Source organism: Ammospiza nelsoni, chromosome 5, assembly GCF_027579445.1.
Source record: "Ammospiza nelsoni isolate bAmmNel1 chromosome 5, bAmmNel1.pri, whole genome shotgun sequence".
Lineage (NCBI taxonomy): Eukaryota > Metazoa > Chordata > Aves > Passeriformes > Passerellidae > Ammospiza > Ammospiza nelsoni.
In genome coordinates this window covers 56,475,365-56,495,494 of record NC_080637.1, presented here as the reverse complement: position 1 = coordinate 56,495,494, position 20,130 = coordinate 56,475,365, and the positions used below count along the sequence as shown (strand labels likewise).

General features: G+C 39.3%; 1 protein-coding gene across 2 annotated transcripts in view; it reads right to left on the bottom strand.

Annotated features, from left to right (window-relative positions):
• Nucleotides 1-20,130, bottom strand: part of VWF (von Willebrand factor) — a 145,972-nt gene that overhangs the window by 23,468 nt on the left and 102,374 nt on the right. For both annotated transcript variants that reach the window (XM_059471892.1, XM_059471895.1), the window contains exons 31-40: nucleotides 19,514-19,657; nucleotides 18,205-18,369; nucleotides 15,903-15,946; nucleotides 10,568-10,745; nucleotides 7,475-7,695; nucleotides 6,351-6,543; nucleotides 5,361-5,702; nucleotides 2,992-3,197; nucleotides 302-404; nucleotides 95-169 (exon numbers count right to left, since the gene is read on the bottom strand). In XM_059471892.1, coding sequence (XP_059327875.1) covers nucleotides 95-169; nucleotides 302-404; nucleotides 2,992-3,197; nucleotides 5,361-5,702; nucleotides 6,351-6,543; nucleotides 7,475-7,695; nucleotides 10,568-10,745; nucleotides 15,903-15,946; nucleotides 18,205-18,369; nucleotides 19,514-19,657 — 1,671 coding nt within the window. The remainder of the gene's footprint in view (nucleotides 1-94; nucleotides 170-301; nucleotides 405-2,991; nucleotides 3,198-5,360; nucleotides 5,703-6,350; nucleotides 6,544-7,474; nucleotides 7,696-10,567; nucleotides 10,746-15,902; nucleotides 15,947-18,204; nucleotides 18,370-19,513; nucleotides 19,658-20,130) is intronic.

Sequence of the window (20,130 nt, the reverse complement as noted above, 5' to 3'; positions counted from 1 at the left end):
GAATAAAATATTTTTTTTTAAAGGGACTGTATACCTTAGAAATATCTGGAAAAAGTACAGACCAAGAAGATTCCAAAAGTGTACAAGAACCTACCACACTCGTACTCAGGGCAGCACTGGCCAGGGCCCCTGCGCAGGCGAGCGACTTCACATGGACCACACTGGACAGCTGGAGAAAACATCCATAAAACAAGTTTGAACAAAAACTAGGAAGCCAGGAACCAGAGCATCAATTCAAGTCCAGTCACAGAGCTAAATTTGAATAATATTAATTAATAATATTGAATAATATTGAATTTACATTGGACAGTTGGGCAGGGTCGGACCGTACAGTTTATCCTCTTGTTATCGAGACATGTGCAGATCTTGCAGGGCTCGTTCTCAGGAATCCATGTTTCCATGTGCTGAAGGAAAAAAACCCAACAGAGAGTTACATAGAAATCCCATGCTCTGGTATGATGGGATGGGAGGATGGGAGTGGGTGAGGATGAGTAACATTAACCTGGAAAATCAGAAGATTCATGAAGATTAATCTATGAAGGGTTGGTTGCTCTGTTAACAGTAAAAAAATACGGGGACACATAATTCTGCAATGACTGTCATGCGCCAATTTAGCAAAAGATGTAAAGAATGCAAGGATGGGATGAGGAATTACCATTGTTTTAAGCATCAAAAATGCTCAGGTATAAATGCAATTGCAGGCTATTGTGAGTAACAGTGGACTGGTCCTACTACATACCATGATTGCATGTTCAGTGGTAAAAAGGGAAACAGCATTATTTTGGAAAATACAGAGAAGTGTCTGCTTTCCCTAATTAGTAAAACAGAGAAGAATTTCCTATGCACATAAAAATATGCACTATTTATTTCTCTGTGTTTAATTTCCCTAATTCTTCAACACAGAAAAATAAATTGTGCATATTTTTATATTAAGACTATTTAGAGTGTCACTTGATTCTGCAGTGGACTGAAGACTGGAAAAGCACTATTACACCTCTAACACCAAAATCATCACTGTGGTGACTACCTGGGGTTAATGAGCACATTCAGAAACCACCAGTAAAGATAATAATTTTTCAGTCACTGCTCCTTCCCACGAGATTGGAAATCATTGATATTAAAGCTTCAGTCAAAGTTACCCACACATTTAACACCCATGTGAATAGGGAGGTAAGAGTGGAAAGATGCATTATCAGACATTTTAATTTGCACAACCAATCCAGGTTCTGGGTGAGAACATGTAGAGGAGGTCAGGATGCCACAAAAAAAAAATGCTGTCATCTGGAAAACTCTGGAGCTTGGTTTAAAACTAACACTCTGCTGAGGCCATTAGAGATAGGAAGAAAAAAAAAAGGACAAATCTAAGCATACTGCATCTATACTCAGAGATAGTTACATGTTTTAAGCCACCCTGTTTCAGTGTTGGGACTAAAATCCCATAAGCCCAAACACAATCTAGGGTAGAAAAGAACAGAGGAATGAACACCAGAAAAAAAGAAGGAGTTTAAGGAAATTCTGACCCAAGTGCCTATTATATTGCTCATAAAGCTAAGCCTGCAATGATGGAGAGGCAAAACAGGTACATGAGCTGATCCTCCCCAAAAACCTCATTAAGGATTAAAACCCCTTAAAACACTGCAATTAAAGTTCCTTCTCCTTCAAATCCCATAACAAAAAGGTGGATTGAAGAGGACTGGCCGATGCATGTGCAAACTCGAAGAGCTGAGTAGCTGGGAGAGAAGAGGAACCACCCCTGCTACTTGGAACAGGGAACACACCCACTCTGTGATGCTGGAATCAACAGCATCTTTCACTGCAGCTTTGGAAAAGCATCCACACCTTTTCCCAATCTCATACTGCCACAGAGAGGGCTGCCTTAACTAAGCTAAGTGGATTTTCAGTAAAACCAAAATTATTAATTTCATCAAGGAATAATTCTCCTCAAAAAATTAAAATATATAGATTGATAGATATATAGATATAGATATAGATATAGATATAGATATAGATATAGATATAGATATAGATATATAGATATAGATATAGATATAGATATAGATATAGATATAGATATAGATAGACAAACTACCACTTGACAAAAAGTTGACTTGGTCTCACCATTCCCCACTAACCACTGGAAGTATTTCATACACAAATTGGAAAGGACCTACAAGGCTCCAACCACCTACACAACTTCAACCTCCTACAATGCTAAAAATTATCATCCCAACTGCAATACTCCTCCCTTTAACCCTCCTCTCCTCATGCAAGCACCTATGAACTAACATTACATTATACAGCCTACTAATCGCCACCATCAGCCTCCAATGACTTACACCAAGGATCATCAAGTCCAGCTCCTGGCCCTGCACAGACACCCCAACAATCTCACCCTGTGCCTGAGACCATTGTCCAAACATTCCTGGAGTTCTGGCAGCCTTGAGGCTGTGACCATTCCCTGGGGAGCCTGTTCAGTGCCTGATACACCTCTGGGTGAAGAACCTTTTCTGATATCCAGCTTAAATCTCCTCTGACACAGCTCCAACAGTTCCCTGGATCCTGTTCCTGGTCACACAGAAGAGTTTGACACCTGTCTCTCCACTGCCCCTCATAACGATTTCAGTGAGCTTTTCAAAGACAATACAATACATTTTAAGTAAAGGATTTATGATTAAATTGTCATTACTCATAAAAGTCTGCTGAATGGAGATGTTTATCTTGGTAAATATTCACTTATGCCATCACGCTTCCTCTCTTTCCTCTAGACACCTCTCCACACGGAATTGTCACGCCTTTCCAAGTCTGTACAGTCCCATCTGTGATCTTTATATCCAGTCCCAGCCAATTTCACACTAGGGGAACTAAATAGGGCTGACAGCCAGCAGATTAGGAGGAACTGAGCTAGAAAATAAAGTATCGAAAGGGAAAATAGATTTACTTTCAAAGCTGTGAACTCCAACCACTGCCAGAGGTTGCTGTGCTCGCAGTTACCTGGTGGTGTGTGCCATCCTCACTGACACACTGAGTGCAGACTTCTTCACTAACACAGCTGTCACCAAAAATCACCTTTCCCTCTGGGCAGAAGCAGCCTTCCATGGGATAATCCTTGCAGACACTGACGTTGGTATTATTCTCACAGCTCTTCACACAGGAAATGTGGCAGTGGTTGTACATCAGATGTGGAGCACATTTCATTGCTGAGCAAGACAGAAGAAAACACCACCTTTATTTACGAGATCTAAAGAAATGAAAATCAGTCTTTCCTATTTAGCCTTCTTCAGCATTCTTTCAATTTTAGAAAGCCATTACCCAAATAATGGATCTGATCCCTTGCAGCACAAATCAGCGAACGATATTTTCAGGCCACATGAATCAGCAGCAACATATGACTCACCAATATGTTGGTTTCAGTGAGTGTTCACTTGTCAAAATTTGTTTCCAATATTGGGCCACAGACAAAAATTTAGAACCTTATCTGTATGGTAACAGTGCATGGTTAAGAGATAGCCAGGACAGAGTAAAGAGAGTAAAGCATTGAAGAAAGTTTTCTTTTTTTTTCTTTTTTTTTTTTTTTAATTGATAAGCTGCAGTGTTCCCACACAACTAAAGAAAGCTAACAAACAGAACATTTTGGTACTTCAAAACTGAACCTACTGGATTTCTGCATCTTTTTAACTGAATTGTCTTATTAACAGAATTAATTGAATCAAGTATAGTTGTATAGCCCTGTAAGCTAACAAAGTTCTTACTGATGTATTCACAAACCTGAGGATATTGTCTCTGAAAGCAAACACAAAATTAGGGCTACAGCTATTCAAAAAACCTATGGACACAGCTTCCATACTGTGTGTTCCCTTAAGTCTATTTTTCTCTACAGCTTCAATTAAAAAAAGTGTTTCCTATTTCCTAGCCTGTGACTGCTGTGAGGTTTTTAAAACTTTGTTTCAGTCCCCTGACAAAAAACATTGAGACAAAACCCGAGCTCCCAAACAAACAAACAAGAAAACATTCATCAGCTAAACTGTCTACAAGTACTCTTCTAGCAGCAGAAAAAAAGTCTTTAGCATTAACCCTTTCCATGTTAAAGCATGACTTCCTATCCCATCATTTCTCCAGTCTGAGTTTAAAATATTAAAAAAATCAAAAAGCATTTGTTTTACACTTTTTGTTTTTTTATCGTACTTTTAGGAAACTGGTTCTTCAGTTCTGAAATGAAAAGTATCCAGGGAAAGAAGGCAAAGCAACAATAAACAACTCAACTAGAGAGGCAGGAGGTGAGAAACCAACTGGAACATCAAGACACTCTGTAAAGAGGTAGCTGGGAAAGAAAATTCCTACACACATCCACATCTAAGGCACTTGACTAAACAGACATGCTGAGGGACTATCTGAAGGTCTGCAACCATCACTGCAGAAAGTTTAACAGGAGGAGGTGAAGAATAAACCATCTCAAGAGTTATTTACTTGTACTTAATGATACCTTGCATTTTTGGCAGATCTTTAGGTATGCCTCCAAACAGGAACAAAAAAAAAAAAGAAAATAAACAGGAAAAGAAAGCAAAACTACTTGTCTATGAGAATTTAGAAGAGAAGGTATACAAAGTCTGAGTTTGGCTCTAGCATGGGTATCTTATTTGCCTTGGTTGGGTTCTGGTAATGTGCAATACTCACATCACAAACATTTCACCTCCAAAACACAAGCAAAATCCAGGCAGAAGAACCAGATTTGCAAAGCAAATTACAGCTGCTTCAGTCAGCCTAGCAGGCATGTTCTGGCAAGAAATGACACCACAAAGATAGGCTATTTCCCCAGTTTTCCCTGCAGCAGAAACTTAAAATCACATTGGCTTTTCCACCACATTCTCAAAAGTTTCAGCTTTGATGGAAATGGAAGGATTTGGGAAAACTGTTACAAAGAAAAGTCTTATTTTGTGCCAGGTGTGACAGTGACAGGCTGGGAAGCAATTCCACTAGTCCAAATTATGAAATTCTCTGTCCACCTCAGACCATCCAAAGTCCGCATCAAGAGCAATGATATCTGCTGCTAAAACAGCCTAGCAGACTCTCAGCCCAAACCTGGTGCCACAAAGGCTTGGTGGCTGCAGTGCTAGGTGCTGTCACATAGCTGTGGTTATCTGTTCACAGTTTATTTCTCCCTAGTCTGGAATTTTATCAGTGTACCAAGAAACATTTCTTTCATAACATTCAGCTTAGTAGGTGATCAACCAGTTACAAGATCTGCAATACCACTTGTACAATAAACTTGATCTGGAACATTCAAAAACTTAATATTACGCTGATGAGATGCCCCAAAGCAGGGCAATTTCTGTATCAGTTTTAGCTCAGAGTAAAACTCTTACGGCAAAGGTCAGGTGCTCTCCAGTCTACACAGACACCATACTCCCTGCAGATGTGAGCGTAGGAAGTGATCATCTCACAGGCCTCCTCCTCATAGCAGCTGCTTTCCATGCAGGCCTTGTAGAAGATGTTGGGGGTGATGATCCTGTGGCACTCCGCAAAGCGGTCCGACAGCAGCAGGCGGCAGTGGTCAGGCGTGCGCTCTGAGCACCTGTCCTCCCTCCGGCTGTCACAGACCTTGCCCAGCTCTGCCACCGTCCAGTCCTGGATAAACACGCTGCTGTCAGCAGTGGCAGAGCCATTGCGCAGCATGAAGTCATTGACGTGGTTCTGGTCACACAGCCCTGGCAGGGTGAGTAACAGGAAAAGAAAAATCTCTGAATAATCAGTGCTAAAATAAACCTAGGAAAAAACCAGGAATGGGGTGGATGACGCTGGTTGGAGTGGCTCAAGGAATTAGTGATATTCCTTATTGGTGTTGTCAACAGAGGCCTAAACACCCTGGGTCTTGTTTCTCATTTCCTCACTAAAGGAGGTACAGGTCAAGCCACAGAGGTACAATCTCTGTATAGATTACATCACTAAGGATACTGCAGAATTAACTCACCCAGATAGCAGTTGCTCTCTCAAATTTTTCACCTTCACTGCAAGCACTGGTCAGATTTCTCACAGAACTGAATTCATAAGTATCTACAACTAAACCCATATCCAAAAAAAAGCACAAATCTCCTTGAAAAGAACTTGAAGCAAGAAAAAACAGAAAGCTGTCTCTGTTGTTCTTTCTAAAGTATTACTAGGCATCAGTGAGCTGTTACATTGGGGATGAGAGTAGAAAAACCTACACAGACATCCAGTATTCCCCTAAAAGTGTAGGACCAGTTCATCCAGAGAGTTTACAGATTTGGAGATTCACAAATTGCAATAAATAAATAGAAGTTCAAGCCCCAATAGGAAGCTGTTAAAAGTACTAGCTTACTAACTTTCAAACTTACCACAAAGCCCTTTTGTTCCTGAAGAAAAGCTCTTTGAATTAAGTCTAAGAATAAATTCATTGTTTCTTGGAGTAAATGTGAGATTATGTCCAAGAAGAGAGAACTTGATTTCATGCATTATTTCTCCATAGGCAGTGATTTCAAACAAGCTGCTGGAATAGGGGATAAAAACCCTTTCACCATTAACAGTCACCTGTTTAAAAAAAAAAAAAAGGTGAGGTCATCACATCAGGTCTAGCAAGCAGTTACAAATCAACCCAATTTTACAGTTGAAGCACATTCTGACTTGACAAATACCTGAAGATCCAACTGAATCTGGACATTAAAAACAATTTTGCCAGCTGGAGGTTTCTATTGAGTCTAAAAATATACAGAAATACTTGACCTTCATCCTGTGAATTACATGAACTCTTCCAACATTTTCCTATATAAGCACACTCTCTGAGTGCCACATGTTTACAGACTAACAACCTCATATTACAAGGTTCAAATGATGTCTCAGTGGAAGTCAAGGCTTTCCAGCACCATGCAGAACTTGCAGTAGGTGCTTTGGTCCACTCTGTTTTGATACATGAGTCAGAAGAGATCGTTTTGGCAAGTTGGCCAACACCTGTATGTCTGAGCAGCCAGAGGCTTAAACATGGGCTGAGTTTGAATTTTCTCTGCCTATGAGACAGATGTAATGCATAGTAAGCTAGCCTCTCTTCCAATGCTGAGGTCCATTTGCAGACAAGGTGAGAAGCAACTCCCTAGACCTTCAGCTGGCCAGTCAGGCGCAGCTCTGTGAGGGACAGAGCACTTTCCCATGGACCAAACATAGTGTGAGGGACCAAAAGAGGGGAATCAGCGTGCAGTATGTCCTGTCTGTAATCCTGCCTTTCTGGCAGAAGTGTCAGGGACACATTGCCAAAACCCATGTTCTTGACATTGGCACACCAGCACAACAGGGAGAACAAGAGGGGAAACTTGTCTGGCTCATTAATCAAACACTGATTGTATCATGAAATGGAGAAGAGATGTTAAAAATAGGCTGAAACTGGATCAAGAGATGAAATTCGCCCCCATAACCTGAATTCTGCAGCATGAGCAGACAATACACAGATGAATTCATGGTGTTTGCTTACTGCCATGTCACTGAAGAGCTGCACTCCTACACCATGATGCTTCACTTCGATGGAGTCCATGCAGTTCATCCTGGGTGCTGCTCTGCAGGGCCCCTCATGGAGTAGGACTTCAACATCATGGTGCAAGTCTTGAAATAAGGTGTAAGAGCAGTTGCCAGTCAGCTTAAAATTCAGCCCATCAAAAGTGACAATATGTTGAGATGAACTTCCTATACAGACACCTGAAAATAAACAACAAAAAAAAAAGTAAAAACATTTTAAATTTCACTGTTTCTTCACAACTGTTGTGGGCATGGGGAACCAATTAATTGGGAAAGAGGAGAAGGTAATGAATTGCAAATGCTGCAGCAAACATTGACAAGAAACTTTTGTAAATACTTCATCACACATGGAGGTTTTTTGCAATATCTTTATCTGAGAACAGTAAGTATTAAAAACGATTTGGATAAACTTGTAAAAAATCCCTTTGCCTAAACCTTATTCACATTCAATATGATTTAGTAATAGATTTTATGTAAAAATTAAACAGGGAAAATCCCTTTACTGTTTGTAGAAAGACTGTAACACTCTGTTCAACCTTTGCATTGCATGATATTCAATACAGTGTTACATTTAATTCCAAATGACACTATTTCACCCTTATCAGACATGTCACAAGTTGACATCCACGAACTGTTTTTCAGACAGGAAACAGGAAAACTGCAGAGAAATAATATGCACAGGATAAACCAATGGCCAGCTGATAGTTGCTCAGTGTCCTGGTCATTGGGTTATAAACACTTTCTTGTCTTCAAAAACTGGAAAACAAGGAAGATTATAATCCCAGAAGAACCAAAACAAAACCTGATGCTCCTGGTTCGTATATTTTCAAATCTCTTGCTTAAAGGATAATAGGGACAATAAAATCAATGCCAGCAAAACATGTAAGGGGAGAAATTACCATTGTTAATAATTCAGTACTTTGCTTCTAGCTGAGAATAATCTTTTTCCTAATCAATGACCTTCAAATTTAATTTCCCAGGAAAAACAGCATGGGAGGGAGGGAGGGAGGGAGGGAACCTGCCCCTTGGAGCACTGGAGGATTTCAGATATTTTACCATAAATGCTTATAAAGTTCATACATAAATAATAATGAAATGAGATAGCAATAAAACCACATTTCTCAATCTTTACTTACTCATGAACATTACAAAAAATTTAAGGATACTGGGAATCCTTTTAAATTTCTCAAGGGGTTCTGTAGCACAAAATACACTAATGTGATCCATTTCAGAATAGTCTAAGAACACACAACAGCCATGAATCACATTGCAAATCATGCTGCTGTAAAATTGGTAACTAGTTCAGCAAGCAAGCACCTTTGCAACATAACTCCTGAACTCTCCTCAGAACTCAGATGACCTAAGAACACTTTTTCAAGGACTTCCTCTTTGCAGGAGCATTTGTCACATCATCCACACTGTCAAGACATGGCTGGAAATTGTGTTATAGCTCTCTAAATGAGTGAATCATGTGTCAATTTAGCAGCATTTTCATGGGTGCCTAACGAGCCTCCTTCCATAACAACAGAGGTGCTGCCTCACACAGAGCTCCTACTCAGCACCTCCTCTGCTATGCCCATCCCTGCTTTTCTGATTGCTGAGAGTTTTGTTTCACAGCAACAGAATCAAGCTTTCCAGCTGCTACGGATGTTGCTTTAGTTGGCACAGAATCACCATGGTAGCACTGAGCAGTCATTAAAAGAGGACTTGACCCAAGGGGGTTTTTAATCAGCTGGGCGTGGGGGGAGGGATGTTTCCTCCTTCTGCAACATGAAAGCTACCTACTTTTCCCTCACAAGTTGGTCAACCTCAGGAAAAAAAAATTGGAGTACCATGGCTCATTAAATTCATAAAGAGACAATTCTTAGCTCATCTTAACTTGAGTGACCTATAAGGCTTTTCCTGATAATCAGCTAACAGTATAAAAGGTTATTTTCATTTACTCCTTTCAGAAGGTTTTTTATGAAGGTATGTCTTGCATGCCAAAAGTAATGCCCTCATATTGCTAGCTATGTGTTTAGGATCAAGAAATTTAATAAAGATGCACTTCTTAAGGCTAGGTATCACTAAGACTATCTTTTAAACATCTTCAGATGGATAGTTATAAGTATTTTAGATATTTCTACTTTTTCAAAATCCTTGTAGCAAACCAGAAATGTTAGATTTCAAGTGTTAAGCGTTTAGATCATCAAATACGCTTTTAGGAAATGTCAAAACAATGGGTGTAAAAAATTTTGTATGCCTAAGAGTTCAGGGATCAAAATCCAGCTATGAGCTTTGGTATTTCATGCAGTGTCTGGAAGAAATTGTACTTAAATCAGCCAGCTCAGCAGAGGACATTTTGAATTGAGATTATATGTTGTGAAGAGGAGGTGTGTGTATATATAGAGAGTTCTGATCTACTTCTAAGAAGTAATCATATTAATTTAGATTTAAACCCACTTATGTTTTAATAAATAGATCACTAGCCTTAGGGCTGCATCCCTCTAACCCTGTAAATGTGAATGGATGCACTTAATTCCTGTTCCTGTCATCCCAGCCCAGGCACCAATCACACAGTGTTCAGCCTTCTGCTCAGATACTCCGTGTGAGGTCATATGGTAGGGGAGAGAATTTCTTGCTCATGTCTTTGTACTACACCTCCTTGACTGAGGGAAGGCCAAACCCTTAAGCCCCGAGACAGACCAAGAATCCATTGCTTGCTTTCAGTTTGCTGAGATAAATTCCTGGTTTCTCCTGTACTTCGTCCTTCCCAGCTCACACAGCTTTGGAAATGGAGTGTGAGATTCCCTGATAAAACACTGTCATTCTGCTAATGCAAAAAAATCAGTGGCCCTGAACTTGCAAGTAGCATTAGGCATTCCAGCATCAGTTAGGCTCTTACACTCCTAAGTATTTGCTTAAACGGCTGTATAACAATTAAATGGAAATTCCCGCCACCCTGGTCACCTTTGAAGCGTCCAGTGGCTGAGAAGTTCCACTCAGCATTACATTGGTGGTCAAAACATTTCAGGTGATGGGGCGGGAGAGGCACTCACAGACAGATACTCACAAGGGCACATCCATCGGCAGCCGCAAGTTTCCTCCACCTTAACAGCAGGAAGGCTGCTGTGACACACAGGCTTTGGCATCCTCTCACAGTTGATGTGGTGGCTCTCCAAAACTGTGTAATCTCCTGGGAAGCAGGTCACAGTGTGGCACTGGTCTGGTAATGTCCATTTATCACCAGGCTAGGGAGGGAAACACAGATATGGAACAACTGAAACCATTTAAAATGCAAAGTTTGGCTGGTGTCATGGTGTGGGAATCTATAAAATTCAGAAGGTTTTCATCCGTCACGGAAATGACTGATGAAAGTATAGAAAGGGAGGAAGGTTTTGAGTTAAGACCCTGGAATCGACAAGAGTTTTTTGAACAATGACTTGTAAATATTGTCAGACGTGATTCATATCTTTTTCACTGACTAGGCCTTCACAGCATTAAGTTGCTGTGCTGTAACATAGCAATGTTTAGTGTCAACAAGAATAGGCCTCAAGCAGATAGTAAGCAAAAATGCTATAGTAGGGCTATGAAACTCAAGTAGTAAACGACACTGCTATGAAAGTTTCTTTTTAGGTCATCAGACAGGGGGAATTGTGGGAATCCATAAAAATCAGAAGGTTTTAGGAAGGTGGTAAAAAGACAGGCCTCAGACAGCAGATTTGTGAACAGTGCTAAGGCAGCAGAAGAGTTTTCTAAGCTGTAGCGAAGACATGGGAAATAGAACAATAGAGCTGTGTAGATAGGCCTTCTAAGTTGCAACAAGTGTATTTAGTGTATATTTTAGAAGGTTAATTATGAATAGAGCTCTGTGCTTTGTCTCTTATAAACAAGCCATTGTGTTGGAGAATAGGCCATTATTGTTTTAACCAGAATTACATGTGCTTCAGATTATCATATAGAACTACTGTCAATATGCTTTTGCTCTATGTGATTGGCTGAGACTGAGATTGAGACTGTCTTATGGTATGTTGTAACACTAAGTTTCTTTGGCTTTCTGCCGGAGCAGCAAGCTGTATCATCTTTCCTCTCCATTGTCATAACAATGTAATGAGACTGATGCTGGAAAAATAAAAGCTCAAGACGCTGTTTCCAGTGGCCCCGTCCTGTTCGTGTCTGTATATAAACTACCGGTGTAACATCATGGAACTACAGCCAGAAAGTGAAGTGATCCTGACAGCAGTGCTACTCATATTAGCCTTGGGAAAATAAATGGAATGCACTTTATTAAGGACTTCATGAGGATGAGAAAGTTTAAACTAGAAACACTAAGAAGCAGGCTGAAATTCCAAACTAAAGATAACAGTCTACAATAGGAGACATTTTGTTCCAACCACCCAATAGGAGACATTTTGTTCCAACCACCTATAGTTAGAGCTTAGCCATCCTACAACATGCACGGAGAGCAGAGCAATGAAGACTTTCCCCCAGCTTTACTTTAAATTTCAAATCCTTCACTTTTCATAAGCCACAGATGGTCAGAATACAGCAGGAATTACTATTTGTTCCAGACTAGGAAAGCGTGGAATATTGTATTTTGTCAACTCTGAAACTTTAAAACAGCTCCTCTCTTCCCAAAGGAAAATTGTTCCTGTACAGATCAGTGTTATTACATGTACATAATGGATTTCTAGAGCTAAAGAATTAAATTTAAAATATATTCCTGTTTTCTAAAGGACAGTCTGAATTTTAAGACACTGGGATTATGTACTAATAAATGACAGAGAAATAGATGTGCAATGTCTCAAGATTTCTATCTGCAGAAAGCTAAGTTCTCTGGCTCCAATCCTACAGAGCTCTAAAGTCCATAAGCAGGTTGAATGAGTTTTAAAACAGCATTCATCCCTGAAGTGGGCATTCCCAGGAATACCTCCAAATGTGGGAAACAGCACTTCCCAGAGTTGTCTCCAGAGGTGATTCCAGAAACACCAGTACAAGTGAATTGGTGCTTCTGTGAGCTGGGTAACATTCCTTGATATTCACAAGCAGAAATGTGGAGAAGAAAAGAGAATTGATACTGGGTATGGACATCTTCCATCCCGTCCTCCACAGTTTACCCATCATTCCCATAGAAGAGAAGAAAAAAGAGATAAAAATGCCTAGGTAACAACATCACTCACAGATAATTCTTGTAATTATGAAAGTATTACTCTGTATCTCTGAGCTAGAGGATGCCATCAAGTCTAAACAAGAGCTGCCAGATTTGCGGCCACAAAAAATTACATATTATATGCAGGTTAATTTACTGGACTTTTTTAATATGTTTCAGGACTTTGAGAAGGTAACTGAAAGTTGCTTAATACTTTTTTTCAGGCTTGTAAGCCTAGAGAAGGCCGTGAAAAGTAATAGGAGGAGCTTTAAGGACAGCAAAAGTATTTCTACAGAAAGAGATAGAATGCTTTTTAATTACAGTTGTCCCTCCTACATCTCACTGAAAGTGGAAGCACCTGGAAGGGTACATATACAGCTGTGCAAGTCTGGCTTCCATACATACCTAATTGGTTTTAGTCACTCTTTAATAGGACATTTATTAGAAAACATCTAAGAGCTGGACAAGAAAAGCAAAGCACAAGACATTTTAAAAAAATAAAAATTGACGAATAAAAAACCCCAAGAATCTTAGTGCAGAGAAAAACACAGGGACTCTGAAGACAAAGAGAGCCCAAATCCCAATTGATATGAAACTGTAGGAGCAAAGGAGGACAGAAAGGAAAGCAAAATCAGGGTTTCTAAACTGTGAAGGATAAGTCTGCCAGAACACTGCAGGAAGCCCCAGACTTCCTCTCTGAGGGAGCTCTGAACCTACAGACCTGGACGTGCATACTCTGTGTCTTGCTGTGCATCTGCAGGAGAGAGACCCACACACCTCAGCAGCTCCCTTGGCTGTCATCTCTTAGTTTAGATGAGGTTATTTGTTTGTTTGTCTCTTCTTTAAGCCAAGAGCTGAACAATACTAGAAAAGTCATGGTAATAGCTCAGGAACATGGGGTTTGCCACCTTAAACAGCCTTGAAATGCAAATTGCTCTACAGATCACTTCATGAGGAAATATCACTATTATAAAACAAAATACACTTTTTGTTTTATATTTTTTTACCATCTTTATGCCTGCTTCTAAATTTCAAAACAAGACTAACAATGAAAATTAACTATGTAAAAAAAAAACCCTAATCAAAACCTAATTTATCATACTTGTCCTGATATTCTGCCAACTGTCAAATTAAAACATTAAACCAGTGGTTCTTTACACAGCCTATGTTTGGCACTCCTGCAACCCCTTGCCACTGGACCTGATGAGTACTAAAGACTTCCAAGGATTCAAAGAGCAGCTGAACAAACTCACAAAGGACAAAACTATCAAGCATTAGCAAATACAAAAAGGTGTCACTTGCAGCTCAGAGTAACAAACTGTTTATGGCTAGGACAGTTCAGGGAATTTTTATATATATTTGTTAACATTGCTTCCCTGGCTCCTATTTTTGGCCACACAATAGAGGGGGTTGGATGGATTTTTGGCCCAATCCAGCACATTTGATTTGCTACTAACAATTACCTTAATCAAGAATATTCCTTCCACAGTCACTTCCAGGGTAGGGGTAATTACAAAACAAAACGTGAAAAAAGTAACAAATCATAATATTCCAAACACTGATAGGACTTAAGTTGAGATTTTTGATCCTGAGAACTCAGATTTCCTCTCAAACTGCAGGAGACCAGTTCCCACAATCTCCAGGTGCGTGACAGACATCCCAGTTGAGGAGCTGAGCCTCCTGGAAGAATTCTCTGAGCAATGCCTGAAAGATTATGAAGCCGATATAAAAGCCTGTGTTTTCTGACTCAGGGAAGGAAGAGCCTTGATTCTTCCTATGAATTTGTGGGCTGTGCTGGAAGAGGGGAACAGAACAGCGGCACCTTAGGGCCAGGCCAGTGAGCCACAGCAGAAGATGCTGCACCACAGAGGCAGGAACTTCCACAGTGGCCTGTAGGCTCCATGGGATGGATGCTCCAGAAGGCTGTGACCTCACAGCGCCTTCCAACACCTATTTTTCCTGGCTGACAGAAGAGGCAACTCAAAATCCCCCTAAAGGCTGCCATTTGAAAGTGCGGCTCATATGGACTGGAGCCCGGTCTGTTTCCTTCTAAAAGCATTTCAGCCAGAACAGAAATTGTGCTATAAGTTTATCACCCCCAAAAATGAAACCTGACATGTCTGAAACTCAAGTTTAGCCTTCCCAGCACTTGTCTATACATAACCATGTCTGCTTCTAGGAGCCCAGAGGCTTGGTCACATTCAGTTCAAACAAAATCTGACTTTTTTTTTCTTAATAAAGTTTTTCAAGTTTAGTTTTTGTTTGTTGGGTTTTTTTTTTCTTAATTAAGCTGTCAGCCTCAAAGCCATCAGATTATACTTTGTGTCTGATTCAGCTAAAGCCTTTCTGTATTCTGATCAGCTGATTGAGGCCAACTACATAAAGCAGCTTTGATATATTTCCTGTGTTTAGGTAATTCATATTCACTTATTAGCCATACCCTTCCTTCACAGTCATGTCTTCACAAGGGAAAAACCAAAGGAATATTTTTTATGTACTGGAAATTCAAGATGAATCCTAGAGTAGAACTCATAACTGATCCCTACTAGAAAACACAGCACAAGCGTACGCTAATATTTTTAAATGCATGTAGTATGATATACTCAGAAAAACCTTGGCATTTCACCTAAGATGAAGAATCTGAACCATTTATAACATCTGGAACACCAATTTTTTTACTGTGGGATCACTTTTGAGAGATCAGACAAGCTTACTTACACTTCTGAGCATTTTCTCAGGATTAATGAGAACTTTTCACAAACAAACTCCAAGAAACTTGATTTCCTTGCTAAAGAGATGGTTTTATCTAAAGAAATAACTATCACACAATAATTATCTTCCTGTAAAATTGCCATAGGGACAAGGTATTTGTAATTTCAGCAGAAGGACAGTGGCTGGACAATGAGGTTGTCCCTGCACATGCACCTTTATTTGGCCACTTCTGTCCCAGAAGTCCTCTCACCAAGAAATGAAAATGCATTTTTTGCTGTCAGGGAAGACAAACATTGTCACTGTTCTGCAGTGGTTCTGCACTGACTTCAATAACATTCAACACTCTGCAAGATGAGATAATGTTAAAGAAAGCCTCCTCTGTATGCAAAGTTATCCCACCAGTTCAAAATTCAACATTTTCTTCTTCAAAAATCAGTCTTTATATTGTCTCGTGCTTTTTGTTTCAGGTTAACTGTGAAGATATTCATGTTATTGTACAAACTTTGCAACTTAAAAGCCAGATGGCCAAAGCAGGCAATGCACTTACTCTCTTTTTGTTTCCATCCTCATCTATGCATTCTCTGACTGGGTCTGAAAGAGAAGCAGACATCTTTTAGTGATCCCATTCCCTTATCTAGCCTTTTAAGCGCTGATCACCAAAATAGAGAGTGCTTACTAAAAAGCTTAATTTAAGTTGTGAGAAGTTTGGGGGTTTTGTGCTAGAGTGTGTGAATCCCTACCTGAAGACTGCAGGCATTTGTCCAAAGAGCATAAGAATAAGTCACAGAAGGCATAAACAATGACCGTGGTCCCAAAATACTCTGTGAGCAAAAACTGGGCTGCAATTCTACAGCACTTCTTGTACAGCCACAGCTCTGCCCAGATGGTGCTTAAAGGATGACCATGGCTTTGGCTCTGAGGCACAGTCCAACCTTACCTCAGAGTCTTATGATCCATTGAGGACACTCCTGGGAATTAGCAAGTAATGACAATTTCCACACTCACATTTATTAAATTCAGGAAGATCAATACAGCATAACTACACAAATAACTGTAATAAGAACACCCAAATGCAGTTTCCTTACATTTAGTTGCGACTGTGATGAGCATTTTTTTCACATAATCAGTTAAACAGTCACAGGATACACACTGAATTACAGCTTCTATGTTTGTATGCTTTCACTACAAACCTAAAGATATTTTGGAAGCAATTTCATTTTTGTACCATGGCATGACAAAATCTCTAGGATATTAAGACACTGATTAGCAAATTCTTTGTAGAATACTAGACTATGCTACCCCTATATACACTCTCTGCTCTGTCTTTTCCAGGATAAGTAATGTATTTTGAAATCATTTAGGAACTCTTTAAAACCTTTTTTTAATGGTATTATTTTTGGTACACTTCCATACAAAAGGCAAGACTCCCTCTGCATGAGAAATCTAACTGTATGAGTCAAGAGGGGAAAATTATGCTTCACAGATTGTATGAAATTTACGTAAAACAAAACAAACAGGAAAAAAATCCAAACAAAAAAATTAATGCCCACAAAAAAAAAAAGTATTGTTTTTTGCCCCCTAGCAAAGTCTTCACCATCAGCAAGAGAGCTAAATTTCTCAGATCTTAGGTGTTGAATATAGTTCAAGTTTGTCTATAGTTCAACAGCTTTTTGAGCTGTTGGAAAAGTTTTCATTAAAAATACAAAGCTTTCACCTCCAGTACTGATAGGTTATAGCACAGATTGCTATAAGAAAATAATTATTGGTTCCAAATTCCTGCTCCCCATCCTAAATCTTGGATCAATGTAACTTACAGCAAGAAAAATCACGTTTTACAGTGTGAAGAGAGGAAATGCATCTTTAATTTTTTTTTTTTTTTTTTAAGAGAGGAAAGAAAATGGCAGCTGTTTGATTCTCTGGAGAGATTTTAAAATGCCAGAAGTAATCCCAGTGGAGGCTGATCGGATATCTCCAAGCTGGACTGTGAACACTCTGCAACTTCCTCATTCTCATAGCTCCTTGACTCCACAAAAAAGAAGTCCATTTATTGTAGTGGAGATGTAACTAAGCCCTCATAATGCTGGCAAAAACCTGTGCAATGACTAACACCACGAGGCAGTGGCTTGTGGGGAGAATATGTGGATGTTATTGGAACAAGAATAACAACAACAAGATGAGGGATAAATATCTGTATCCAGATCAAGGAGGTAAAGAAGTGAAATCCTGGTCAGTGTTGAAGCAAGGTTCCTTAGAGAAGAAGCGCTGTCATCTATAAATAAGTAAATGCTTGTTTAAAACACTTCACACTTTTTTTTTCCCAGTATCTGTTTCCCTGGGAAAGGAAATTCTTTATTATTTTTCTTTTTGCCTTCTATTTTGGCTGAATTTTCTGTAGACATGCACATAACAATGTCTGAAAAACACATCACTTGAAATCTTTGCTCACAATTTTTCTGAAACTTCTGAAACATGCCCCATTGATTCATGACAGCTTCAACTTTCCTGGTGTCCTTCAGTTATTGACCTGTCCTGAGTACGGATTATCAAGATTTTTACCAAGATTGATTTTTATTAAGACAGAAGCTTGAAAGTTCAGGCCTAAGCAGTTCTAAAAACTTTGCTGGAATTTGGCTAATTGGAATAGTAGCTGAATATATATTTAAAGGGCTGAAATTTGGTTTCACACCTAAGTTATAAAGGTGGTCTAGGGTCAGCATTTGTGATGGTTGTCAATGGAACACTGACAACAGAGCATCTGATTGCCTTCTCCTATCAAGAAAAATCATCTGGTTTTGCATTTCAATTTTTGTGTTTTGCTCCAGACACAAGGTCATGACTTTTGGACTCACCCATGCACACTTTTTTGATAAATTCACTATTCAATGTGATCATAGTGGATAAATCTTCAAAATTCTGGAGCTTCATGATTCTGTTAGCAGCAGATGGCCCAGCCAAAGTCCTTAGCTGCCCTTCATCATATCTGTTCCCAATACCAACTGGGAACAGGGATACTCCTAGGAAAAGAGAAGGAAGGGTTTGAAATAGGCAAGGCACAGGAGAAAATCATTGCTTATGGACATGGAATGTTCATCCCTGGAAGTACTTAAAGAATGTGGGACTTGGCACTGCTGGGTTAATGGTTGGACATGATAATCTTAAAGGTCTTTTCCAACCCAAAGATGATATCACTTTTATTTTTTCATTTGTTTCTAAAAAAAAAATATGACTGGAAAAGTTTTTCTCCAACACTTAATTTTCATGTGTTGCATCATTTCCCTCACATTGGCTAAAGGCAACTAAGGGCTGAAATGGTGCTGGTCTAATCTCTCTCTTAGCTAAGATGAGCTCTATTAGTCCTAAGCATATTAAGATCATTCATGATCTTATGAAATTAAACAAAAAAAACCACAGCTGCAGACTTAATGACATCTTCACTCTTTTTTAATGAAAAAAAAAGAATCTCATTATGCTGTTTTCTTTCTTCAGTTACACAGCAATTGGATTATTTTCAAACCATTAAATTAAAAATAACAGTTGATAGTTGTAATACAGTCCATGCCTTATTCAATACCTCCCAGAGCAACCTTCAAACAAAGTCAAAGTTCCTCAGCTGAACACCTGAGGAACCTGAGGTACTGAAAAAACAGTCAGAAAACTTGAAAAATCATCAGGCAGCACATTGATAGTAAAAGTATATTCCTGTAGAGGTCAGTGAAGAATCTGATAAAAACCTCTAATTATTATTATAATTATTATCTTTATGATTATTATTTCTATTTATCATTATTATTATTACTAGAGTGAACCTTTCAAGTTTCACTGTACTGCAATAATACTGAATTTATGATATTAGATCCCATTTCTGTTATCCCTGTCTACCCACACGATCTCAGAAAACGAGACACTACTAATTTGTAAGTCCTGGGGAAGCTGTCAGCCTTAATTGCAGATGGGTCCTCAATTTCCCAGTACCTCAAAGGCATCTTCATGGGCCATGTTTTTTTCAGATCTGTTCCTTACCACAACACTATGCACAGTAACTCCAGAACTTATATGAACACACCAGTGTCTTGTTTTTCCATCTTTTGTTCTATAGCTCATTACTTAAAAAGTAATAACAACTCTACTGATAAATAGGGACAGTGAAACGGGGTTTACTGTTCACTCTTGCAGAAAGGGCAGCAGCCTCCACAGCATCCTGTGAGCTCGCCGACATGATGACAATCACAACCTTTGATGCGCTGGGTCTGCCCCCGTGAGATTCTGACATCGCATTCTGGACCACAAAATCAATGGCATTTCCTAGGAAGAAATTAAGACAGAAATGAGAGATACAATAGAAAAGTCACAGGAGACCATAGAACTAAATTTTATGTTGCTTTCGTTGGTTACACTATTAGGTAATGAAAAATATTTACTTTTAAAAGACTCTTAATGTCTGATTTATTGCAGCTACATAAAAGATCACAGCTACTAAAAACCTTCCAGTATTTATTAAGACATCCAAACACAGGAGGACCATCCTTAACTCCATCTGTAGACTATCCCAGTCTCTGCAGTGATAGGAATTTTTTCCCTTTCCTTAGCCATGATAACAAAGTTACACTCCTCACTTAAGTAGTTACCTTTCCCAGAAGTATTCCCAGCCCTATAGAAGACATTATAGAGATTATATTCCTGCTTCAAACTGCCGAGCAACACTGACATCCAGTGGCGAGCTGATCCACAGTTTGGCATCATCCTGAGTTATTCACACGAGTTGTTCTGACTCCTAT